This window comes from Gadus chalcogrammus, chromosome 9 (assembly GCF_026213295.1).
Source record: "Gadus chalcogrammus isolate NIFS_2021 chromosome 9, NIFS_Gcha_1.0, whole genome shotgun sequence".
Taxonomy (NCBI): Eukaryota; Metazoa; Chordata; class Actinopteri; order Gadiformes; family Gadidae; genus Gadus; species Gadus chalcogrammus.
Window position 1 is genome coordinate 11,940,747 of NC_079420.1, and position 26,904 is coordinate 11,967,650.

Here is a 26,904-nt window from a genome sequence, read left to right on the forward strand (position 1 = left end):
AAAGCTATAGCAATGTCATGTCATTAAATACGATAAATAGTGATTCTGGAAGAGATCTGCATCTTCCTTATAATGTTAATAAACGTATGTAACCATATTCCATCCGTTCGAAAAAAAGTTAGCAGGTAGCTATGCTAACATAATTCTTTTTTTGCTAGCCTACCTACCGACAAGTTGAGCTATTTTATCCAGTGTAAATTATCACTTACCACTATCTTGTTTTTTCTTATCTTCCTCTTCCTTTCTCTTTTCTTTTATGACTTCCTGATTCATAATTCCGCTTCATGACTGCCGAGGTTTTGTATTTTGCCGGCAGCAGAGATCACAAACCTGGCTGGCTGGCTTCTGTCAGCGACTGAGAGGGGCCCCCTCGAGGGGGATCCCGATAACAGTGTCATTGCACTTTACTGCATTGACTATCAAAGGGGCGCTCAGTTTGTCGTTGCATTTTGGTCATAACCAGCTGTTGTCTTGGGGCCCCTCAAGGGGGATACTGATAACAATATCATTGCACTTTACTACATTGACTAAAAGTGGCGCTCACAGTTTGTCGTTACATTTTATTCATAACCAGTCGTTGTCTTGGGGCCCCAGGCCAGCTCGGGTGCCCCTCGAGGGGGATACCGATAACAGTGTCATTGCACTTTACTACATTGACTATCAAAGGGGCGCTCTCACAGTTTGTCGTTGCATTTTATTCATAACCCGTCGTTGTCTTGGGGCCCAAGGCCAGCTCGGGGCCCCAAGCAACTGCTTGGTTTGCTTGCCTTCTCGCGACGGGCCTTATACTCACACTCATGTGGAATAATAAAACACTTCTAGGAACGATATCATTCCTAGTATGATTATTGTACTATACATGATCAATATCGATATCCTTAGAGCTCTGGTGGAGGGCTGATAGAACATGTTGAGCTGCAGAGGGCTAATCTTACGGCGCTACTCTTACCATCACACAGGGAGACGCTGTTTTCCGCTCTGGACGGCTCTTTTGCCGTCAGAAAGGCCAAAGACCTGCGGCCGTGATGAAGGGTGGCTCGGACTCATTGCTTTACAAATTCTTTATTAAATCAAACTGATTATTTTAACAACAAAGAAGGAAGTTTCTCTGTAAGAAATACCAAAAATAATAATAACCACATTTTTTAGAAAACGACAAGAACCAGGAATCGTTCCTGAAAACTGGAGACTGGTGATAAGGACCACAGGCTGAGACCACCTGGACCCAGCCATTCCGAACCGAGTAGTCCAGGAGGAAGCAGCAGCAGGAGGAGCTGTTATGTTTCATTCATCACAGCTGTCACTGTCGCTGGACTCCAGGACGTAGCCACACTCCTCCCCTGTGTCCTCAACAAAGCAGACGCCTGCAGGACACACGCACCCATAAATCATCACACACCCATCACACCTACTGGTCAGGCCTATATCTCCAGGTATATAACCTGCATCTCCAGGCATATATATAACCTGCATCTCCAGGCATATATATGACCTGCATCTCAAGGCATATTACCTGCATCTCCAGACGTATTACCTGCATCTCCAGGTATATAACCTGCATCTTCAGGTATACAGGCCTGTATCTCCGGGTACACAGGCCTGCATCTCCGGGTACACAGGCCTGCATCTCCAGGTATACAGGCCTGTATCTCCAGGTATATAACCTGTATCTCCAGGTATATAGGCCTGCATCTCCAGTTATATAACCTGTATCTCCAGGTATACAGGCCTGTATCTCCAGGTATACAGGCCTGCATCTCCAGGTAAACAGGCCTGTATCTCCAGGTATACAGGCCTGTATCTCGAGGTATATAACCTGTATCTCTAGGTATACAGGCCTGTATCTTCAGGTATATAACCTGTATCTCCAGGTATACAGGCCTTTGAGGGAGGGATCTCCATACCGCGGTGTGTTGCATCCTCCTTTTCCTCCTCCTCCTTCTCTTCCTCCCAGTGTTCCAGGTCATAACTCACCAAAGGGTTCTGGGGGGAGATGACATTCAGGCTCATCGCTAGGCAAAAGTATGTGTTGTCATGGTGATGGTGTTGCCTTGAGTAGTCATGAGATATGATGGTGTCGTGGTGGTTTGGTGGTTTATGTTGTCATGGGAACCTTGTGAGTCAGCAGCTGGTTCCAGCGGGTGGCCGGTTCCTTGAGCAGCAGCAGAACCGGCTGGCGGCCCCTGAGGGTCCAGCTGCAGGCGTCCGGAGCCACAGTCCCGGAGAGGGCCAGGTCGGCCCGGAACCACCGGCCCCCCACGCTGCCGCTGCACGCACACGCACACACACACACACAGTCATCACCATGATATCTAGTCGGAGAGATGCTCAGGGGTCAGGGGTCAGCTGACCTGTAGACGACCCGGTCTGGGTAGAAGTCACATGTCTGCTGCTCCGGGTCGGTCAGCTTCAGGGTCACCACCACCCGGTCGGCCGTCTCGTACCACCTGACCTGGGGGTGGAGCCTAACACAACCAATCCCATCAGGCCCTGGTACAACCTGAACTGGGGGTGGAGCCTAACACAACCAATCCCATCAGGCCCTGGTACAACCTGACCTGGGGGTGGAGCCTAACTCAACCAATCCCATCAGGCCCTGGTACAACCTGACCTGGGGGTGGAGCCTAACGCAACCGATCCCATCAGGCCCTGGTACCACCTGACCAGGGGGTGGAGCCTAATAACTAATCACATCAGGGTTACTGTGCGTTCACACCAAAGGCTATAAAGCGTTTTGAGCGATAGCTTTAAAGCTGTAAAGCTGTAAATGAGAGTTGAAAACAGCTCAACTCTATGCAAATGAGCTAGTAGTGTTTCAGCTGTAAATGACCGCCAGCCAATCAGAATGAAGACGTCTCTCGCCGGCATGTCCCAGTAAACATACGCGAGAACTTTAGTTCCTAGTTCCTACCACACATTTGTTCCTTCATCATGGTGCGTGAGATTTTGAGTTGCCTGTCCCAAGCTCAAATGTCCCGGTTTCCACCAACCACTATCCCCTTTTGTCCGCGATTGCATAGCCAACATGGTCTTATTATAGCCCGATCATTAACTAAAAAACACATAAAGAATAAAGCATCCAGCATATGATTTCAACATTGTATGAGGGCATACGCAATCGGCATTATGCAACAGGGATGGTCGCACAGTGGAATGCTGATCGAAACCAGCTGACGAGCGGTGGGTGGAGATGTGCGCGCATTTCAGAGATAGACAAAAATCGATTGCTAATTTGTCAGTTTGCCGTGTGTCTGCCTGGCACAAATGCTCCCGTTGAGCGGATCTTTTCCATAATAAACAATACTACACACACACACACACACGATCAACTAAGCTATAATCTAGCATATAAGCAATTGCTCCATTAATTGGTTATTCAGTGTTGTCATGTATTTATGCTTATTATTATTTTTCTATTGATCAAACTTATGAATATCTTGTGTTTTTGTGGCTCAGCATCAGCACTTGCCTCAACTACGAGCGGGCAGGCAGGCAAAAAGCGCGGCTCCTTTAAATGGAAAAGCAAAATGAGAGATATGAACTGTAAATATTTTGGACAGCGTTGCGTTTTGAGCCATTCAGCGATTTTGCATCTTTTACAGCTTTTGGTGTGAACGTACAGTCAGGGTTAGAAGCCAGTGTTTATGTTTCCTCCATTATTGATCATCTAGTAAAGAGGACCATTAACGCCTTCAGGTGTGTTAAAGAGGATCATTAACCCCTTCAGGGTTTGTTAAAGAGGATCATGAACCCCTTCAGGGCGTGTTAGTAGAGGATCATTAACCCCTTCAGGGTGTAGGATCATTAACCACTTCAGGGTGTGTTAGTGACGAGGATCATTATCCCCTTCAGGGTGTTTTAGAAGAGGATCATTAACCCCTTCAGGCTGTGTTAATGAAGAGGATCATTAAGCCCATCAGGTTGTGTTGAAGAGGATCATTAACCCCTTCAGGGTGTTTAGCCCCGATCAGGTGACTCTAGTGTTCTACCTGCTCATTGGCTCAGGGCTTCCTGGTACATCAGCTCTGATTTGTCCACCACCTCCACTCATCTGATCCTCTGGGCGGTCATCCAAAGTTTCCTGGAGGGGCTGGTCTTCAGAGCATTCTGGACCAGGGGTCTCCTGCTCGCTGGTCTGGGAGGGGTAGAGTCTGGACTCTGCTTCCTCCAGTGTCTCCTCCGGAGGCCCTGGCGGTCTAGACCCCCCTCCGGGTCCCGGGACAGGACTTAGTTAGATCAGGACTAAACCATGTAGACCTCAGCCTTTAGACCCAGTTTATCTGCTCTTCCCATTCTCACCCAAACATCTGATCCGTGTCTGCCTGGGGTGGGGCCCCGCCCCCCTCTGGTGCGGCCCCGCCCCCCTGGGGTGCGGCCCCGCCCCCCTGACACAGGTCCTTGAGCAGCGCTAGATGCTCAGGGTTGCTGGTTCCCTTCCCAGTGTCCAGAATCAAGCGGCGCACATCGTGGTCGTTAATGCAGGTCTTTACCCCTGGGATCCAGCGCACTTTGACCTCAAAGAGAAACATAACAAGAGCCAAAGTTTAACCACCAAGGCAGCTAGAGACTAAGTTTAACAACTAACCAGAGACTAGGTTTAACCACTAACAAGAGACTAAGTTTAACCACTAACAAGAGACTAAGTTTAACCACTAATCAGAAACAAGGTCAATCACTAACCAGAGACTAGGTTTAACCACTAAAGGTATGGCCACACTGAACGCGTTACGCGCGTTAGAGGCGTAGAAAATCGTCATTTTTGCATAGGGAACCATTGGTTTAGGCGCATAGATGCGTTACATGCGCTAAAGCAGCACGTTAGCCGCGTTTTAAGCATCTAAATAACGCGCCCACCGAAAAAATTTAACTTTTTACGCTCCTACGCGTGACGCTTAGCCGCGATAGCCAATCAGCGTTGAGCTTAACCCGATGTCACTGGCAGAGCGGAGCCGAGGAGGCACAGAAGCAGAAAGAACATGGACGACCAAGTCATCGTTTCAGTGTGAGCTGAAACGGTGAGGAGGTGGTGAAACTCACCCAGCTGTGAGTGCCTACGGAGGATGTCATGCACTAGAGTTTAGATTCTCTGCCCGAGCCCAAGCCGACCCGCGAGCCGGGTAGGGACTATCCTCGGGCCGGGTCGGGTTTGGCCTTTGATCGAGCGTTTGTGTTTTTTTCTTTTTTTTAAATCGTTGCTTTATTGGCCTAATCTGAGGAGAAATCTATGCCATAAACAGAAATATTATAGGCCTTTATTACACGGGTCTTCTCAATGCCGTGGAACGCTCCGTTCACTTGCATTGGTAGTAGTCCGGTAACTTGTCAACCCCAGCGTCTTCAGTTGCTAAGCGACGTCAACGTCTTTGGCAGACTATTTCTCTGCTGATCAACACTACGAATGCTGGTAACGAATAAGTTGTAAAAAGACACACCATGTGAAGTTATATTTTTCGTGTGAAGTTATTTTTTCGTGTAATAAGCGGGATAATATATAGAACGTCGCCTGTCATTATTGAAAATAAGCCCCATCATTGCGAAGCAAGACATCTCCGCTGCGCGTCGGTGTCCTGTTCGCCCTGTCGGGGCTTTTTTTCCCGATAATGACCGGCGTTCTATACATTATCCCTTACATATATATTCAGCAGAATAGGCCTAAGTAACAAATGTGTACAAAGTAACGCATGTTTGGGTTTCCTACTCCCCTCGAACTCCCACAACAAATACAGCGCAGCGATGGTGGTGATCGCCATGTTTGTGGGGCAAAAGAAAAGTAGCAGGGGAAAATACGTTTTGGGCAGGCTCATCTAGCTGCATAGGCGCGTTGAACCATTTTTGTGACACACAATGGTCAGGTTAGGCACGTTACACGCGTAACGCGTTCAGTTTGGCCGTACCTTAAGACCTACCAGAGACTGATTCTTATCGTATAACTAATGCTCAAGTAAGCGTGCATCAAATAACAAGTTTCTCTTCAAGGTTGGAATGATCATCAGAGGATTATTGTTCAGTTGAGTATTGATCAGATGAGTATTGATCAGATGAGTATTAATGTGATAAGTATTGATTAGATGTGATCAGAGTATTGATCAGATGAGTATTGGGAGGTTACCATAGGGTCAAGGAACACTGTGTTCCCCAGACTGAAGACCACTCTGGCCTGGTGCTGATGACCTCTGACCTGCTGGCTGATGACCCTGGTCACCTGCTCACCAGCCACACACACACACACTGATTATTTGAGCATATTAGATCCTGCTGTCCATCACTTATCCACACCTTACCTTAATGTCCCATTAACCCTCCAATACACACATAGGCACACATGCAGATCAACCAACACGCATTCACTAACACAGACCAACAAACATGTAACACAAACCTTACAGACAGACAGACAGACAGACAGACAGACAGACAGACAGACAGACAGACAGACAGACAGACAGACAGACAGACCTCTGGGTTCCAGCTGGGCTCTGAGTCGGTGGGCCGGACCCCACAGACCACCATCTCCACCGCCTGCTCTGGCAGCAGCTGGAGGTGGGCAGGAAGCTGGCGCAGCTGGTGGAACCTCACTTCCTGTTCCCGCCCCTCGTCCACCAGGCACACAGGGACCCCCAAGAACGGACCGCCTCTCTGCTGGGGCTCACACAGGACCCGCACTCTGACACACCCACACACACATTAAAACACACTGACACACACACACATATAATATAGAGCTGGTCCAACCCCGCTTCTAACTGGTCCAGACCTGTGGTAGCACTGGTCCTCCTTCAGGCCGTACAGCCCTCCCACCACCAGCTCCTTGGCGTCGGCGCTCTCCTCGCTGTAGTACGTCGCCATGGCAACCGACAGCTTCTCAAAGCCGTCGTCTGATTGGCTGAGGATGCGACCGCAGAACACAGAGGCCGTCTTGATGCAGAGCGGAAGAACCTTGGGACACAAAGTAATACGGGACTAATGAGTATCAAGGTACATAGCAGACCACGTCACTGGGGAGCTCTGAGGATGGGTATGAGGTTGGGTGAGTCCTCTGAGGTGGGGTGCTCTGAGGTGGGGAGTGTCTGAGATGGGGTGAGTCCTCTGAGGTGGGATGAGGAGTCTCTGAGGTGGGGGCTGTCTGACGACAACAAAAAAAATCACAGTTTTGTGTCGATTTCATATCAGAAACACATTATGAAGGACAAATGACTAACAGAGCGGGACAGGAAGTGAGGAAAAATCACAAAACTAATATAATTTAGTTTTCTATTTATTTTTAATTTTTTTATATTAAATGTTTAATAGAAAGTGCAAAACAGCTGGATACATATCTGTACATTATTTTATATTTGAACATTTTCTTTTTGGCCATTTTGTTAATTATCTTAAGGCGACATTTCTAAGTTCTCAGTTACAAAGTGTTTTTTGGGCGAGACATGCTGAATAAATACATCATGCTTTCAAACTCAAAAATAATTGTTTGAATAATCGTGATTTCAATATTGACCCAAGTATTCGTGATTATGATCTCTCCATAATCGAGCAGCCCTAGGAGGAAGTAGTACAGACCGTCAGGACCCCCGAGGCTGGTAGGAGGGACCGGTCCTGCTGGGGGTCAAACTGGTGTCTGTCTGGACACGAGGAACCGCGGCTGGACACACACAGGAAGGACGGGTTCAGTCACTTCCTTTCTCTCTGTATATAACCAGTGTTATAGTTTGTGGTAATTGACCAGTGGTGGTACTAGTGATAGTTAGTGGTAGTTTACCAGTGGTAGCAGTAGTCAGTTAGTGGTAGTTGTACAGCGGTGGTAGTAGTGATAGTAAGTGATAGCTGACCAGTGGTAATAGTAGTAGTTAGTGGTAGTTGTGTGTGATCAGGGGACCAGACCTGCAGAGCCCGAAGCTCTTGAGTGCGATGCAGAGGGGCCGGCCGGCCCTGCTCTGCTCGTGGGCCAGCAGGACCCCCTGGGCGAAGGACAGCAGCTCGGGGGGCAGCAGGGCCGGGGTCCGCTCCAGGTAGCGCAGGACCCCTGGCACGTGGCGGGCGTTCCTCTCCGAGATGATGAGCAGGGACTGGGGGGCCGGGGTCTCCTGATGCTGCTCCCAGCACCACCAAACAAACACAGGGGTCGTTACCAAGGGGTGTGGTTTGGTGCCCAGAGGGGTGTGTTTTAATGAAGGGGCGTGGTTTGGTGCCCAGAGGGGTGTGTTTTAATGAAGGGGCGTGGTTTGGTGCCCAGAGGGGTGTGTTTTAGTGAAGGGGCGTGTTTGATGCCTAGAGGGGTGTGTTTTAATAAAGGTGTATGGTATACGGGATGTGTTTATTACAGAGGGGATGGGGTTTGGTACAGAGGGGGTGTGGTTTGTATAGGCAGGGGATGGGGTTTTGTACAGGAGGGGTGTGGTTTGTATAGGGGATGGGGTTTGGTACAGAGGCGGTGTGGTTTGTATAGGGGATGGGGTTTTGTACAGAAGGGGTGTGGTTTGTATAGGGGATGGGGTTTTGTACAGAAGGAGTGTGGTTTGTATAGGGGATGGGGTTTGGTACAGAGGGGGTGTGGTTTGTATAGGGGATGGGGTCTGGTAAAGAGGGGCTGGGGTTTGTATAATTTAGATAGAGGGTTGTGTAGTTATGTGGATCTAGGGGTGTGCTTATCGAAATTGGGGTGTGGTCAGCGGTCACCTGCTCCAGCAGGTTCCTGAAGTTGGCCGCCATGCTGAAGAGGCGGCGGCCAAACAGGCGGCGGGAAGTGGGGAAGCCGTAGTGGACCACGCAGGTGGCGTCCCGGACCCCCAGGGCCCGCACACACACATCCGTAGTGACTGAGGGCAAAGGTCACACAGTACCAGACGTCACACAAAGTCAAGCCTGACCTCAGATTCAGACCGGTTGTAAAGGACTAGATCTTAAAGGGCCCCGCTCTGAGGAGCCCGACAGGCCCTTTGAACACCGGCACACCTAGATGTATGATGGATAGATCAGCACCCCGTGCTTCAGTCCACTGGTTATGCTGGTAGACCGATCCCTCCAGCATACATCACATTTACATTACATTTTACATTTGCAAAGTTTAGCAGTTGCTTTTATTCAGAGTGACTTACAGTAAGTACATTTTTAGAAGAAAGAGAAACAACAATATATCACTGTCGGAACAGTAAGGATGTTCATAGAACCAAGTGCCAATTATTAACAATTGCTAGGTTAACCCATTCCCCGCATTCAACAAAGATAGCTTAGCCTGGCTAACGCCATACCTCAATTCAATCTACATTGAGATGAGGTCTGGGAACCACACATTAATTTTCTCGTATTTGAGGTGTGGTTTACAATTGCCTGGAGCCGTTTATTGGGCGCTACGAATGTCTACCATATGAGTTTGTACGTAGCTCATAGCCAATCGTATCAATAATACCAGATGACTATGTAGAGCGACAGAAATTAGATGAGGAAGAAGACGATGGGTGTGTCGCATAGACGTCGTCATCGTCTTGCCGTCCCTCCCCGTTCTGTGATTGGTTCCCTATCTCAGGCGAAAATCGGATCCATGCTGCCTTGTGCACGTAATGAAATTGCGCGCAAGGCAGCATGGGTATACCCAGGCTACAGATAGCTAGGATAAGGCCAGTGTTTACAGTGAACTCCAGGGTCAATATATGATGCCTATAAAGTGAAGTAGAGCCAAGGTCAAGGTTTTAGTAGAGGTAGCTTTAGGCATCGTCTGCTGATCAAATAAATCCAATAACAAAATCCCAACATTAACGTGATGAGACACAAAAAGGTGGTCTCCAGAACCCGCTGCTCACTTTTGACCTTTGATCCCCCTACTGAAAGGTCAGGGCACATAGATCTGAATGACACCGAGCCAAACCATCGCACCTATTCCACACTGCCATCCGATGGTGATCAGTGTGGGGTACGTTCCTTAAAAAAAAGTGATTCGATTAAAGGGATACTTCAACCTTTTTTCAGTGACGCAAGGGGCCGGTCGGTATACGTGTGACTGAGGCCGATATATGCTCTGTTTTAGACGTAACGCGTAAGCACGTAAGATACATAACCCCCCCTTGCGCAGTAAAATTTCCCCCCTTACGTGCTTAAGTGCGTCGGCCAAAATTCCTGACTATGCGACTGAAACACTACGGCCCTACGCAGCTCGCAAAGACTGTGATTGGCCAGCTAACCACATCCTTTCAGGAGTCTCACATTTCCGGTTTTACAGCATAATAGCGCCATTTTTAAAAGGCTGTGACAGAAGCGAATGAAGAATTTTGAAGAAGGAGAAGAAGAAAACACAAGAACGAATTATGATAATTATAAATATAAACAAGCCAGCGATTTCCACTTCCACGCCCACAGATTCGTTCGTTGCTCCCCCTACTGTTCTGGCGGAGAATCCCCTTGCAACACGCGCAATCCTTAAGGAACCTTAAAGGAACCGTAAATCAAAACTTGTCTAAAACAAGTCCCTTGTGTAAATTAAGTGCTTACGTCTCTGCGTCTAAAACGACCCTAAATCGGCCTTGACTGCTGCTGAGATGGACTGTCTGCCTCGAGTTTGGGAGGGCTGGAGCGGTCTGTGGGCTGGAGTGCTATCTGTTTATCGTTGCAACCCCCAGCCTCGTATTGAGATCGCGGCGCGCTGTTTCAAAATAAGAGCGCCCAGCACGATTTTTTATTTTTTTTATAATTAAAAAAACTTTTCAAAACAGCTCGAGGGCCATTAATAGACACCCCGCGGGCCACAAAAGGCCCGCGGGCCGCTACTTGAGTATGACTGGTCTATAGCATATAACCGCATTTTCTGATTGCAGTTTAATGTAACAGTAAGCTGACAACAACGCAACTGCTAATTAACCACACGGAGATAACCGGCAACCGGTCAAACAAATGTTCTCATTAGCACGTTAGCCTACGTTAGAAAGCCTGACGTTTTTGAAGCGTACCAACGTCACTCCTGTCTAGTACGGCATCAAGGCAGCTACAGACCCGAAGATTACATGATTACACGGGTTGGCCAAACGAACAAGCTTGGAATAAATATTTATGACAGCTTGCGTTCGCCGATTACTTGGACGCCCCCCCACCCCCCCCCCGAAATATTTTTATTGCAGATCTCCATGAATCACACAAATGACCTTTTTCGGAACAAAAACTGCGAATTTCGCCGAAAGGTGACAAGTTTGCATCCCTGAATATTGCCGTTCATCATCAGGCCTATTCCTGCTGCAGATGCGTTGCATTCTAAAAATAGATTCAATTAAACGAGTACTCGATTGATCCTCGAGGAATTCCTTCGATCACTCGGGTTTGGAATTTACTACTCGTGCCCATCCCTAATATATACATATATATTTAGCAGAGTATGCCTAGTAACAAATGTGTACAAAGTTACATATGTGTTAAAAAAAATGTCGGGTTGAAATAGGGCTCGGGCTCATAATTACAGTTGATGTGTCGGGTCGGGCCAGGCTCGGACAGAACGTGCACAGGCTTGGGCCGGGTCGGGCTTGATTTTCTGGGCCCGATCTAAGCTCTAACTTGCGCATGCGCATCCAATATTTAACCTTCCGTCAGCGCGACGGCAAGGGCTGTGATTGGTCACCTAACAAAATAATTTCCGGAATAACTTTTCTTTACTTCGAAGGCTCGAGGGGTCTCAGTCAGTCAGATTACGGATTATTGACACCTGCATGCGCGCACCGATCGACGCGCGCACCGATCGACTCCCAACCCCCCCCCCCCCCCCCCCCCCCCCAAAAAAAAAAAACTCTTTGGATCTGCACGAACCACACACGTCCCCAAAATGTATGATAAAACAGCGACTCGCACCAAAAAGCGCGCCGTTTGCATGTCTATAATGTAAACACTAGGTGGAGAGTCTATCCTTTGTTTATGTTTTTGGGGAGTTTGGACCAGAGTGATGTAGTTTGGACTGTTGGAATCAGTCTCAGCGTTCAGATGTCTCATATAATGTCTACCTAACGTTGATAACATGACTTCAGGAAAAATACTTAACGCAAGTTGTCTTCTTTGCTTGTTTGGGGTTGGGATGGTTTCGTGTGAGGCTGAGGTTGTAATTACCCAGAATGACCTGTGTCCCAGGGCCCACGTCCTTCCTCCACTGCTCGATGCTGGCCTCAAACAGGTCCGTGGAGGCCTGGTGGGCCTTCAGGCACAAGGCCGAGGTGGTTTTCACCACCTGGCACGCACACACAAAAACACACACACACACACCTCATAAACCCTCTTCTGCTGGTGTTATCCACCAGCCGTTCCATTGTTCTGAGGCCTCACCCTGAACACCTGCTCCACCTCCTCCACAGTGTTGGTGATGATCAGGGTCTTCTGGCCATGCTCTGGGCTGAGGTCCAGCCCCTCCAGCAGCACTGAAGCCCGGTTGGTCTCCAGAGCCAGGAGGGTCCTCTGGAGACAGAACAGGGAGGACTGGTTACTATTAGAAGCCCCTCCCACTCTAGCATGGCCCCTCCCACTCTACAAGGTCAATTCTCCCAATACAAGTGGCTCCTCCCACTCAGACGTGGCTCCTCCCCCTGACCTGGTGGACTCCGGCGTACAGCGCCGCCTCCTCCGGCAGGGTGATGACCACGCAGGGAGCCGACATGTGATTGGTCAGCAGGCCCTCCATGTGATCGCTCCAGCGCCGGGACACGGCGAGGACCTGACCCCCCCCTGATGATACTTTCTGGAAGTGCTGCAGGATGGAGGACATCTAGCACACACACACACACACACACACACACACACACACACACACTAGAGCAAGAGGACCTCACTCCTATCTGCTCCTTAACGCCTTGTCTCCGAACTGTCTAACCCCTTCCTGACAGGTGGACCTCATACCTGTTCTAACCAGTCTTAAGGAGGACCTCCTACCTGTTCTAAACCTGTCTTCAGTAGGACCTCTAACCTGTTCTAACCAGTCATCAGGAGGCCCTCCTACCTGTTCTGGGGCGAGGGTGTACAGGAGGTCAGCCTGGTCCAGGATGAGGTGAGAGAGACGCAGGAACAGGAAGCAGTGACAGGAAATGAGGCGCAGCAGGCTGAAGGGCGTGGTCACCAGCAGGAGGCCTGGAGGCGGAGCCAGTGAGACAGACAGCTGCTCTTCAATAACTCTGGGTCCGGGTCAGTGTGTATGAAGTATGTTAACACGGGTACTGTCTAACCCCTACCGGCTCCTTAATGACCTGTCTCTGTACTGTCAAACCCCTACCTGCTCCTTAGGGACCTGTCTCTGTACTGTCTAACCCCTACCTGCTCCTTAAGGACCTGTCTCTGTCCTGTCTAACCCCTACCTGCTCCTTAATGACCTGTCTCTGTACTGTCTAACCCCTACCTGCTCCTTAATGACCTGTTTCTGTACTGTCTAACCCTACCTGCTCTTTGATGACCTGTCTCTGTATTGTCTCTGTACTGAATGAACTGTACTTGAACTTTCAATGGCCTGAGACAGTGAATCTCTGCAATCATTTATATCCGACAGACCCCCAAGGCTGGTCTACAGGGGCTGGATCTCCAAGGCTGGTCTACAGGGGCTGGATCCCTAAGGCTGGTGTACAGGCTGTGTCCCCCAAGGGACCCTCAAGGCTGCTCTACAGGCTGGGACCCCTAAGGCTGGTGTACAGGCTGTATCCCCCAAGGGACCCCTAAGGCTGCTCTACAGGCTGGGACCCTCAAGGCTGCTCTACAGGCTGGGACCCTCAAGGCTGCTCTACAGGCTGGGACCTGCAGGACTTAAGGGGCTGGGTCCGGCTGGTCTAGAGGGGCGTGGGTGCGGGGTGACCTTACAGTTCTTTGGGATCTTGACAGTCTTGGCCTCGTCCTTGGCCACGCCCAGCAACACTGTGATTGGATGGAAGGTGTGACTGGCTTGGAGTTCATCCAATATCTCCGCCACAGTCTGGGCTTTCTCCCAGCCAGGACACAGAATCACTGCTATTGGCTACAAACACACACACACACACACACACACACACACACGGGGGTTTGTGTATCGATGTGTCCATGGGTGTGTATATGTGTGTATTCATGTGAATGTGAGTGTGTGTGCTCACCCCAGAGTGTGTGCTGGGGGAGGGGGGCGACAGCAGCAGGTTGGTGAGGAGGGGGGGAAGGTAGCTGAGGGGATGGTCCGCTCGGGGGGAAATGATGAGTGCGTCACAGCCCCTCGCCACAGCTGGCCAGCTGTAGCACTCACACACTGCTGGGCCGGGGTGTTGCAGCCTCACCAGCACCTACACACACACACACACACACACATCATAGAGTACACACCCACATCATACAGTACACACACACCTACATAATACAGTACACACACACACATTATACAGTACACAAACACACAATACAGTACACACACACACACACATTATACAGTACACAAACACATCATACAGTACACACACAGAGGAGAGTGTGTGTGTGTGTGTGTGTGTGTGTGTGTGTGTGTGTGTGTGTGTGTGTGTGTGTGTGTGTGTGTGTGTGTGTGTGTGTGTGTGTGTGTGTGTGTGTGTGTGTGTGTGTGTGTGTGTGTGTGTGTTACCCTGTTGAGCAGGTGTGTGATGGGGGCGTCGGCCAGGCTGGAGCAGGGTTCAATGGGCAGAGCAGAGTGCAGTAACACCCCCTCCCTGCAGGGGTCACTGAGGGCCTGCTGAGAGAAGAGGAGAGTCACACACACACACACACACACACACACACACACACACACACACACACACACACACACACACACACACACACACACACACACACACACACACACACACACACACACACACACACACACACACACACACACACACACACACCTTCTTGGGGTCCAGTTGAGGTTGTGCGTCGAGCCACTGGAGCAATCTGAAGACAACACAACGGTTTAGAACTCCATCCCAGCTCAGGTCCTGGTTCCCTGTGGGAACCCTCTGGTTCCACCCTTCCCCTTCACCTGGTACAAGCCCGGTCCTCCACCCCTCTAGGTATGCTGGGAGTCTGGGCCGGTCCAAACATCGTTTCCCTAGCAACACAGACACACACGTTTCCATTTTATAGCGGTGACAATAGTTAACCAATCTCGAGCCTGCATCCTGGTCTGGTCCAATAGATTGTTGTGTTTCTCTTCTGGGTTTTCCACATGTGCAGGTGTATGACCGTACATTACATAAAGTGTAAGAGGGGTTATACATGAGGTGAAGTGTTTCAGAGCTGTTATACAGGATGTTTTTACCTGGCGAGTAGCGACGGATCCTCATCCTCATGGCTCCTACACCGAGAGGGGATTATATATTTATAAAGGTTCTTGGGTCAGGTGATATATATATATATATATATTTATACAACGGGGGACCTAAATCCAGCGATCTGATTGGTTCCCAACTGTTGTATAATGAGCGTATACATAACTGCTATGACGCCCGATCATTTTGTGAAAGTTTGCATATCACTCCGCGCCTGGAAGTAGAAACAGTTACAAAGTAAAACATATGTTGGATGATGGAGAACGTGTAAATGTTGTTACTCCGGGAGTGAGCAAGGCGATGGAGAGACTAACGAAAGCTTAGGCACACGGCGAGTGAACTGCTCCATAGGATAAATTGCCGGCGAACCGCACTATCGGAGCCTTCTCTCGGAGGGACGCTAAAGTGTGTTGCATAGCGACCGTCGATGCATAGCGGCAGCCAGGAGGGACTACTTTTTTGTATTCTTTATTAAACGGCTATTTAGACTTTCTTGGTTTCTTTTTAAATGTAGTGTGTCTATGACTTTCGTTTCGCCATAATAGTAACCGTTGTATAAAAGCAATAGATCACTTCAGTCAGTGGCATGTGTTCATTATAACACTGTGAAGGGGTCGCCGGCCCTCCGCTGCGCGTCGGGGCCGGACAACGCCCCTTAACAGTGGTATAATGAGCACATACCACAGCCTGGCGTGATCTATTGCTTATATATCTATATATATCTATTGCTTATATATATATATATCTATTGCTTATATATCTATATATCTATATATCTATATATCTATCTATATATCTATATATCTATATATATATATATATATATATATCTATATATATATATATATATATAGATATATATTAGGGATGCAAATTATCGAGTAATTCATTAATCGATAGTTGTTTCATCTTATCGATCGATGATCGATTAATTGATAAGCGGCAATTCTTCTGAGAAGCTGAATTTCCTTCTGAATGTGACACATTTAGGTGGTAATTCAACAAAGTCGTTTAGTTGTTGTACTTTAGAATACTTCCACATATTGTGCATTTGGCGTCTTTGTCGTCATTAACCAACTTAAAGTGGCTCCATACTGCACTCCGTCCTGCCGTGTTCCAATACCCGTACTGTCCGTACTTACTAGCCAAAATTTGAGTACGCAGTACTCCAATTCAGATCCGGCGAAAAGAAGTATACTTCAAGGACCCGGATGCCGTACTCAAAACGGGCTAATCCTGAAGTGTGGATCGAAGGACACTCCCCGTACTCAACGGCAGCCTTCTTAGCTACGTAGCAGAAGAGGCGGAGCCAGGCTGAGCCAAAGTCGGCGCATTTTCCACATAGCCTGCATTAATATAGTCATTTTGTAGTTTTTATAGTTTTTATAGCTGCTAGGCGTAAAGAGTTCACCGTTCAAAGCGGGATGTTTATTGCGGGGGAGGAGCCACGGCGGCAGTAGTGATCGTAATTTCCGGTTAGTGCACCACGGAGTACTCGATTTGGAACAGCACTCGCATCTGAAAAATGTACGTAGTAGCCAGTGCGGATAGTATACTTCCTTTAAGTATATTCATGGAAGCACGGGTATTGGAACACGGCCCTGCTTTGCTTGTGTTCCCGCTTGTGTTCCCGCGTGTGCGTCAAGTACGTCTGGCGTCAAGTGCGCCCTCACGTGGACGGTTGGGGAATTACGGGTTAAAATGCGATTAATTGCAAGTAATTTATTTTAATCGAGTAATCTCTTATCGACAATTAATCGATAATCGATTAATTGTTTGCATCCCTAATATATATATATGTGTATACAGGTTCTGGGGGTCAATGTGTGTTTTCTGGTACCTTTTTTGTCTCCCCCAGATGGCTGTGGTTGGAGAACTCTGAAGCTCCTCCCCTTTGACATCCTGAAGCCAATCAGCAGCCAGCTCCCCATTAAGAATCTCCTGCCAAACCGGAAGCATGCCCCAATCAGACCTCATACCAATCAGCCCTAACAGCAATCAGCACCAATCAGCCTCACACCAATCAGCACCAATCAGCCTCACACTAATCAGCCTTACACCAGTCAGCACCAATCAACCTAGCATCAATCAGTCATAGTATTTTCTGATCATGTTGGGTCGGTTTCCATAATGTTCGTGGTTTTGCATACAAAGTAATTGATGAATGGTTAAATTATGAATCACCTTTACATCCATGAGATGACCATATTCTCCACCCAGATCTGGATAATGGCTGGAGTTAGGTTGGTCGCCGGATGGATTAGGGCTGGGTTTGGGGCTGGGGTTAGGTTGTTCACCGGCTGGATGAGGGCTGGGGTTAGATGATTTGACTACTGGATTAGGTGGCTGTATTGGTGGAGGGGGGTTGGGCTGGTCCTCATCCGGACAGGCAGTGGACCTGAAGCCTGCGTCTGAGTTCAGGAATTTCAGCATCCTGCAGAGGAGAGGGAGGAGTTACATTACGCTAAGGGGTTGTCCATCTAGACTACAGCACGCTATTGGTCAGGGCGTTGTGATGTCACCTGTACAGGCTGAGGCTATTGGTCAGATCAGAAAGAAGAGAAGCATCTGTATCTCCTTCAGTGCGAGCCCTACAACAAGATAGGTACAATACAGTTACTATGGTTACGTACAACATTATGGTTACTTTATTTACAATATAGTTACAGTCTCGTTAGATTAACCATATATTGAGGAGCCTCACCTCTCACATCCAGCAGGACGTCCGGCTCCTCCCCCCTCCCCCGCTGACCTCTCCTCCTGGGAGGACTGGGCTGCTGCCAGGCTCCTCTAGGAAACACCAGGGGTCACACCACAGGGGTCAGAGGGGTCACATCAGAGGTCAGAGGGGTCACACCACAGGGGTCACACCACAGGGGTCGGAGGGGTCACACCACAGGGGTCACACCTCAGGGGTCAGAGGGGTCACACCACAGGGTTCAGAGGGGTCACACCTCAGGGTTCAGAGGGGTCACACCTCAGGGGTCAGAGGGGTCACACCACAGGGTTCAGAGGGGTCACACCTCAGGGTTCAGAGGGGTCCCACCACAGGGGTCAGAGGGGTCACACCACAGGGGTCAGAGGGGTCACACCTCAGGGGTCAAAGGGTCACACCTCAGGGGTCAGAGGGGTCACATCACAGTGGTCAGAGGGGTCACACCACAGTGGTCAGAGGGGTCACACCACAGGGTTCAGAGGTCACAGAGTCCCAACACAAGCACTACCCTTATCCCCCACCAGTTACCTGTTGAAGGATGACATCATCACTGTTGGGAACCGTTATCTGTACAGTGATGTCGTCATCACCTGTCCGTCACTTTCCCTGAGGACCTCTCCTGTACAGTGAGGCCCTCTACTGTACAGTAGAGGACCTCACTGTACAGCAGAGGTCCTCACTTTACAGTAGAGGACCTCTGCTGTACAGTGAGGACCTCTGCTGTACAGGAGAGGTCCTCACTGTACAGCAGAGGTCCTCACTTTACAATGAGGACCTTTACTGCGGGAGGTCTTACCTGCACGGTGGGGTCTGCGGTCCTCTTCTGAGCTCCAGCAGCAGCTATCCTCCCCTGAAGGCCTGCAGGGACCAGACCAGAGCTTAGAGACCATGGAGCCAGAGGGTTACAGGGGTGCAAACTCATCAGGGATGAAAAAGGTGACAAGGACCCAAACCCCCTCACGGAATATATATATATATATATATATACACATACATACATACATACATACATACATACATACATACATACATACATACACACACACACACAGTGTTGGGATAGATCACTTTCTACGTGAACTAGTTCAAAGTTCAGTTCACAAATTTTAAAATGAACTAGTTCAGTTCAGCGTTCATAATTCAAAGATTTGAACTAAGTTCACAGTTCCAAAAAATAAACTAGTTCATAGTTCTTTTTTTCAATATGTTGCTGTGAGCTATTATTTTTTTTCGGTATTTTGAACATCGAGCCTACTTCGTGATTTGTCTAGGATGAAATAGAGTGGTTGAATCAAGCATCGTAGCGAAATACAGTTTCTATCGTGTTTTATTGTACATTTAGCGCATTTTGTAAATCCCATTGATTTCTGTTGGAAGACTCATTGCTCGTTGGCCGGAAGCGGAAAGGGAACTAGTTTCGTTGTAGTTCAAATTTGGTTGTAGTCTTTTCGCTCGGTTCAAGCCCTACTGTTGAGTCGGAGAACCGAGCGAAAAGACTACAACCAAACGTAAACAGCCCCCATTTCCGTTTCCGGCCAACAGGCAATGATTCTAGGAGGTATTCTAGTCCGCTGAGCTATGAGCCAGAGAGCTAACGTTATGGATTGTACATATTTATAATTCGAAATTCGTCTCAGCCTCTATACCACAGATACTCTAGGGTCTATAGCATATAACCGTGTTGTCTGATTACAGTTTGATTTATTTTTCACAATTTAACAGATCTCGTTTTGAAGAATAATCACCGCGCCATTCGTTTCAATGGGAATCGGGACGGTCTATAGTTTCAACATAAAGTGTATTTATATTTTTTAATTCGTCCCAGCCTTTACACCACAGACACTATAGGGTCTATAGCATATAACCGCATTTTCTGATTGCAGTTTAATGTAACAGTAAGCTGACAACACCGCAACTGCAAATTAACCACACAGATATAACCGGCAACCGGTCAAACAAATGTTCTCATTAGCACGTTAGCCTACGTTAGAAAGCCTGACGTTTTTGAAGCGTACCAACGTCACTCCTGTCTAGTACGGCATCAAGGCAGCTACAGACCCGAAGATTAAATGATTACACGGGTTGGCCAAACGAACAAGCTTGGAATAAATATTGATGACAGCTTGCGTTCGCCGATTACTTGGACGCCCCCCCCCCCCCCCGAAATATTTTTATTGCAGATCTCCATGAATCACACAAATGACCCTTTTCGGAACAAAAACGGCGAATTTCGCCGAAAGGTGACAAGTTTGCATCCCTGGGGTTAGGAGGACGAATGGTACCATCTTGTGGACAGACAGACGTCCATGGTACCATCTAGGGGACAGACAGACGTCCATGGTACCATCTAGGGGACAGACAGACGTCCATGGTAACAACTAGGTGTGTTTGCGTGAGGGGGTATGGGTGGGGTGAGGGCTCACCGTGGGAGGTCCTGGGTGGGTTGAGGGGGTTGTGGTTGGGGTTAGGGGGATGCTCACTGTGGGAGGTCCTGTGTGGGGTGGGGGGCTGTGGGTGGGGTGCTCACCGTGGGTGGTCCTGGGCGAAGTCAGGGTGCAGTAGCCCCCGATAGAGCAGCCGTTGGAGGCCAGGAAGCGGTCTGTGTCTGAGAAGATGTCCCAGGCCAACATGGCGGGGGTCTGCCCCTCCCCCTCAGACCCCCCCAGCTCCTCGCCGCAGTAGTAGCCGAAGCGCTTGGCCACCAGGTCGTCGTTCACACAGATCTGAGAACAGCAGGGGGCTCGTTAGTCCTTCAACATGATATGTGGGACTAGACGGGAACCAAAGGCTGCTTCAACATGCTTGGTTAGAACAGGGAACAGTAGAACATCAAAATACTGACGCAGCCCTCATTATAATATTCTACATTAGTAAGCATCATAAGTTCCCAGTGATTATGTGCTCACCTTGATTCCCTGGATGGTCAGGTAGAGCTCAATGGAACTGGAGTCATCAACCTCCTCCATCAGCAGAGCCTCCATCTGGGTCGATGCTATACACCACCACAAAAAACATCAACACTGTCACAAACACCATCAACACCTACACAAACAGCATCAACACCATCACAAACACCCTCACAACACCACCACAAACAGCATCACCACCATCAAAAACACCCCCACAACACTACCACAAACACAATCACCACCATCACAAACAGCATCAACACCACCACAAACAGTCAACACCATCACAAACACCCTCACAACACCACCACAAACAGCATCAACACCACCACAAACAGCATCAACACCACCACAAACAGTCAACACCATCACAAACAGCATCAACACCACCACAAACAGCATCAACACCACCACAAACAGTCAACACCATCACAAACACCACCACAAACAGCATCACCACCATCACAAACAGCGTCAACACCATCACAAACAGCATCAACACCACCACAAACAGCGTCAACAGAGTTAGGGGGTCAGGGTTAGTGTGATACTGGTTAATGATGGCACCTTGCAGCAGGTTGTGGAGGTAGCGTGTAGCAGAGCTGTCCCAGGTGTTGGAAGGACTACATGAAAAACAAGATGGAGGACAGAATCTCATGAATTCAGATTTACCTCCTTGGCTGCCTTACGCCTGCTTCTACTTCTGTTATCCACACACAACTTTGAAGTTGATCAGAATGTTTGGACATCTTCATATTAGAGGAGTTTAACATCTCGAGGTTAAGTGTTTTAACATCCTCAGATTAAAGTGGATTAACATCCTCAGATTAAAATGGTTTAAAATCCTTAGATTAAGTGTTTTAACATCCTCAGATTAAAGTGGTTTAACATCCTCAGATTAAGTGTTTTAACATCCTCAGATTAAAGTGGTTTAACATCCTCATATTAAAGTGGTTTAACATCCTCAGATTAAGTGTTTTAACATCCTCAGATTAAAGCGGTTTACCATGCTCAGATTCAAGGGGTTTAACATCTTCAATGATACGCTAAAGGAGGAGGAAGCTGACAGCAGGACCTACATGAGCAGGGCCTTCTCCTCACAGATGGATAGCCTCAGGGTGGTGGGTCGGACCCCCGCAAGCCGGTACCGCCGTGCCTGGAACGGAACCAGCAGGAACTCCGGTTCCAAAAGGCAGATCCTGTTTCACAACACAGCGTCAGCCCCTGGTCGGGGCAGAACCGGGTCCCAATGCCACGCGTCTACTAGGAGCTGTTGACTTACTGGTCCGACATGACGACCACCCGCTCCCCGTGGTCCACCAGGAAGCAGCGCACCTGTGTTGTCATGGAGACGGGGACCTCGACTACAGACTCCACAGTTGCCCGACACCAACACCGGACCATTGACCAGTACAGCACACACACCTGAACAAGAACCAGAACCTCAGTACAGAACACAAACCTGACCAGAACCAGTACCTCATCATCAGTCAAAAACGCTAGGTTAGTAACAGAGGGGTTAGTCACAGGTGGGGGTAAGTATCAGAGGGTTTTGTAACAGGTGGAGGTCAGTTACTTGTGGAGGTTAGTAACAGAGGGGTTAGTTACAGGTGGAGGTTAGTAACAGGTGGAGGTTAGTAACATGTGGTTAGTAACAGGTGGAGGTTACTAACCACCTGTTAGCAACCTCCACTAACAGGTGGTTAGGGGTTAGTAACACGTGAGGGTGAGGGGTTAGTAACAGATGGGTGAGTAACAGAGGGGTTAGTAACAGGTGGGAGTTAGTAACAGGCAGAGGTTAGTATCAGGTGGGGTTAGTAACAGGTGGAAGTTAGTAACAGGTGGGGTTAGTAACAGGTGGAAGTTAGTAACCGAGGCGTTAGTAACAGGTGGAGGTTAGTAACAGAGGGGTTAGTAACAGGTGGAGGTTAGTAACAGAGGGGTTAGTAACAGGTGGAGGTTAGAAACAGAGGGGTTAGTAACAGGTGGAGGTTAGTAACAGAGGGGTTAGTAACAGGTGGAGGTTAGTAACAGAGGGGTTAGTAACAGAGGGGTTAGTAACAGGTGGAGGTTAGTAACAGGTGGGAGTTAGTGACAGGTGGGGGTTAGTAACAGGTGGGGTTAGTGACAGGTGGGGGTTAGTAACAGGTGGCGGTTAATAACAGGTGGGGGTTGGTAACAGGTTGGGGTTAGCAACAGGTGGAGGTTAGTAACAGGTGGAGGTTAGTAACAGGTGGAAGTTAGTAACAGGTGGATGTTAGTAACAAGTGGAAGTTAGTAACAGGTGGGGTTAGTAACAGGTGGAGGTTAGTAACAGCTGCAGGTTAGTAACAGGTGGGGTTACTAACAGGTGGGGTTACTAACAGGTGGGGTTACTAACAGGTGGGGGTTAGTAACAGGTGGAGGTACCTGTCCTTCCAAGATTGAGCAGGGCTTCAGGGGGGTGGTGTCAAGGGTGACATCATGGTAGTGGAGGTTCAGCCTCACTTGGAGGTCCTCGTGATGTCCCTCAGAGTCCAGGCGGACTCGCCCCCACAGGCACCACGGACTCTCCACCTCAAGGGGCAGGAAGTACACCAACTTACTTGCATGAGTGTAGGAGGAGGGGCTTACCTGTGTGAACGCCAACGCTTCTTTCTGGGTGGTGTAGTGGTTTCAACGACATCGCAAATAAAACGTGTTTTTCTAAAAACTAGACGTCGCCCGTTTGACTTGAGGCTTCTGCAGGAGCATATACCATCGATTCACAATATAACAGCTCGTGGTAAGTACATTACGACTTTAATCAAAACCTCTATGGAGAAAATGTTTGGGATTTTTACTTCTGGAACCACGGTTTTACGCTCTTTTGCAATGTGACGTCATGATGTAAAGCCTTTCCTTGTAAATTAAATTAAGAAATAAACTAAATAATTGATAAACTCTTAAAAAAATAGTCTCAAAGGAATACATGGGAAGGTACCTTCAAGATGGAGATGTTCTGCATTCTGTCTGCTGGATGAGGAATCAGCAGGGACTGCAACACACACAGAACCATTAGAACTACTAGAACCATTAGACCCAGCAGGGACTGCAACACACACAGAACTATTAGAACCATTAGAACTACTAGAACCATTAGACCCAGCAGGGACTGCAACACACACAGAACCATTAGAACTACTAGAACTACTAGAACCATTAGACCCAGCAGGGACTGCAACACACACAGAACTATTAGAACCATTAGAACTACTAGAACCCTTAGACCCAGCAGGGACTGCAACACACACAGAACCATTAGAACCATTAGAACTACTAGAACCATTAGACCCAGCAGGGACTGCAACACACACAGAACTATTAGAACCATTAGAACTACTAGAACTATTAGACCCAGCAGGGACTGCAACACACACAGAACCATTAGAACTACTAGAACCCTTAGACCCAGCAGGGACTGCAACACACACAGAACCATTAGAACCATTAGAACTACTAGAACCATTAGACCCAGCAGGGACTGCAACACACACAGAACCATTAGAACCGGTGTTGCACCGAATTCTGCGACCCATCGAAAAGTGTTACCCCAGGGGCGCTGTTGCACATTCTCTGCAACATGCACGCAGCACTAGTTTGAAGTAGACAGGCATGAAGTTGAAAAAACGCTGTGCATTATAACAAAAACATTAATAAAAAATAAGATCTACCATCTCCTTGTTCTTAAATGTGCTTAATATATAGATTTGACACAAAGAACCACTATAAGCACAACCACAAGCATTAGAACCATTAGAACATCTATAACAAAATAACCACAACCATAGGCATCAAGTACATCTAGAACCATTAGAACCACAACCACAGGCATTCAGTACATCTAGAACCATTAGAAACCCAGCGTTCATCCTCTTCCTCCTCAGAGGCCCGAGCGGTACATCTCGACGTGGAGTCCATCTACATCTTCCACTAAACTCTGATCCAACTTAATCAAGTGTTACAATTAAAACCTGGGCTAAGTGCTGCAGATAAAGATCTTTATACCGTTATTCTGATCCCTGGTCAACTTTATTACGTATATTATCTATATTGTGTTATAATTCCTACCTGGATGAAGCAGTGGATCTTTATGGGTCAGATGAACGCTAACGGTCAGGCGTCGCTAGCTCAATTAATATAACCTCGTCTCACTTCAGACCTCAACCATCTCTAAACTAATACTTAACTATCTCTTAACTAATACCTTACTGAACCACCTCTAAACTAATACCTCATTGAACTAACTCTTAACTAATATAAACCCACCACAACAAAACGTCGTCTAACCATTTTCAATCCGAGGCCAGCATGCAACACGTGGCAATGATAGCGCTCGGCACGGGATTGGTCAGAATAAACGGTCAATCATAGCGCAGAGCTCAGGATAGGTCAGAGAACGGTGATAAAGATCGCGCCCCGTGCTGGGGGGGTAATCCAGTAAAGTAATCCACCGCTGAATTTATTTTGCCAATAAGTGTGACGTTACTACATAAAAGATAAGGCTATACTTTTATCCACATATCAAAATATATGCTTATTCGGTGTAGTCGTTTATATGTCAAAATGGTTCCAGCATATATATATATAATATATTGATAACAAAGACAATCTCATAGTCTATTTGATAAGAAGTTTGGGGGAATTTGTTGAATTGGAGGTTAAGCATTCTTCACATTTTATCAAGTACGACTGTCTGTGGTTCCTGTCTCCTCCACACGGGGCGCTGCGGGGCGCTGCGAGGTTAAACCCCACTGGAACACCGAGGAAGAGATTTGGACATGCGAAAAAACGAAAGGAACGCTTCTAGAATTGCCCAAGTAAAGTTGGCTATTATTAATCCCTGATGGAGTCCAGAGTAAGGTTGACTATCTTTAACTCCTGATGGAGTCCAGAGCGTTGTGTATCGCGGCCCCCCCGCTCGGACACCTCATCGCACTGGAGAGATGGAGCGGCTCTGCTGTGGTGGAGAACCTACAGGGTAACTCCACCAACTCACGACTAAAAAACAGAGACCAGAGTCCTTCCGATACCAAACTCTCGTCCCGTTTCCTACAGATTCTGGATTCATACTAAGATACATTTTAAGAGAGATCAGCGTCATAATACCTGATTCCTCAAACGGCTTATTGTGGTTCATTGGTTGTGGCCCCCAACATATTCTAAATGGTTCACAGTGGCTTGCCGATGTAATGGGAGTTTTAACTGTAGGAGTAGTAGTGTTGCCTGAGTAGGTGGAGGTGTGTTACCTAAGCAGGAGGTGGAGATGTGTCCTGTGTTACCTGAGCAGGTGGAGGTGTGTCCCCAGAAATTGGAGGTGTGTCCTAAGCACCTCAGCAGGTGTGACAGATGGGTCCTGTGTGTTTCCTGGACAGGAGCAGGAGTGAAGGTGGTGTTTGAGAAGGAGATGGGGGCGGTGGATTTCTTGCTGCCCAACCGAAGCTGTGTCCTCTACGTCTCAGAGTGTGATATTATAGCGGGGAACGCCTACAAACGGAAACTAGTCCGCTTTAGAAATGTAAGGATTTATTTTAAAAGCAACCATAAGTAACATGAATACGTTATTCAGAGTCCAGTATGTATTAATTCAATCGCTGACTGTTTGAAAGCTATCAGTAGCCACAGTCTTTAACTAACGGTTGCTAACTATTTGAAGGCTTAGCGTAGCTCACTGTACTGGCTTACGGTAGCCCGCTGTGTGCAGGCTAACGGTAGCTCGCTGCGTGCAGGCTAACGGTAGCTCGCTGCGTGCAGGCTAACAGCAGCAGTGTCCAGGAGGTGGTGGTGGTGGAGCGGAGCCGCCTCAGTGAGCAGTACTTCCCGTCCCTCCAGAGGTTCGTGGTGTTGGAGCTGGGCCTGACCCTGCTACCTGTGTCCGACCAGAGGGAGGCCGCCCAGCTCCTCTCCCAGATGGTAGGCAGCCGCTGGAGCTGAGCATCAGGTGAAAGGAGCGTTTGGTGCCCTGATTTAAACGTGTTCTCCTGCAGGTCCACAGCGCGGGGCGGGACAACCCGTTCAGGAG

General features: G+C 48.2%; 2 protein-coding genes across 3 annotated transcripts in view; one reads left to right on the forward strand and one right to left on the reverse strand.

Annotated features, from left to right (window-relative positions):
• Positions 1-1,046: 1,046 nt before the first annotated feature.
• Positions 1,047-25,224, reverse strand: tdrd12 (tudor domain containing 12). 2 transcript variants are annotated; one of them, XM_056598017.1, is made up of 35 exons: positions 24,954-25,224; positions 23,827-23,880; positions 23,274-23,420; positions 22,147-22,289; positions 21,944-22,063; positions 21,432-21,487; positions 20,862-20,947; positions 20,483-20,678; positions 18,752-18,813; positions 17,944-18,029; positions 17,762-17,830; positions 17,424-17,673; positions 17,080-17,180; positions 15,230-15,265; positions 14,951-15,019; positions 14,817-14,862; positions 14,552-14,659; positions 14,061-14,240; positions 13,795-13,948; positions 12,950-13,077; positions 12,545-12,718; positions 12,283-12,411; positions 12,070-12,187; positions 8,671-8,810; positions 7,876-8,084; positions 7,555-7,636; positions 6,755-6,936; positions 6,457-6,664; positions 6,110-6,202; positions 4,300-4,514; positions 3,990-4,196; positions 2,352-2,465; positions 2,114-2,267; positions 1,905-1,983; positions 1,047-1,364 (listed from the first exon to the last, which is right to left on the reverse strand). In XM_056598017.1, exons 2-35 carry the CDS (start codon positions 23,848-23,850, stop codon positions 1,285-1,287), a joined length of 4,245 nt encoding a protein of 1,414 aa, XP_056453992.1. In that variant the 5' UTR covers positions 23,851-23,880; positions 24,954-25,224; the 3' UTR covers positions 1,047-1,284. The 2 variants fall into 2 exon arrangements, with proteins under 2 accessions (XP_056453992.1, XP_056453993.1); XM_056598018.1 differs by having other exon boundaries at positions 1,053-1,364; positions 14,552-14,656.
• A 253-nt stretch (positions 25,225-25,477) lies between these two features.
• Positions 25,478-26,904, forward strand: part of faap24 (FA core complex associated protein 24) — a 2,152-nt gene continuing 725 nt past the window's right edge. The window contains exons 1-4 of the mRNA XM_056598025.1: positions 25,478-25,863; positions 26,258-26,400; positions 26,637-26,795; positions 26,870-26,904. The exon at positions 26,870-26,904 is cut by the window's right edge and continues 725 nt beyond it. Coding sequence (XP_056454000.1) covers positions 25,767-25,863; positions 26,258-26,400; positions 26,637-26,795; positions 26,870-26,904 — 434 coding nt within the window. The 5' untranslated portion in view covers positions 25,478-25,766. The remainder of the gene's footprint in view (positions 25,864-26,257; positions 26,401-26,636; positions 26,796-26,869) is intronic.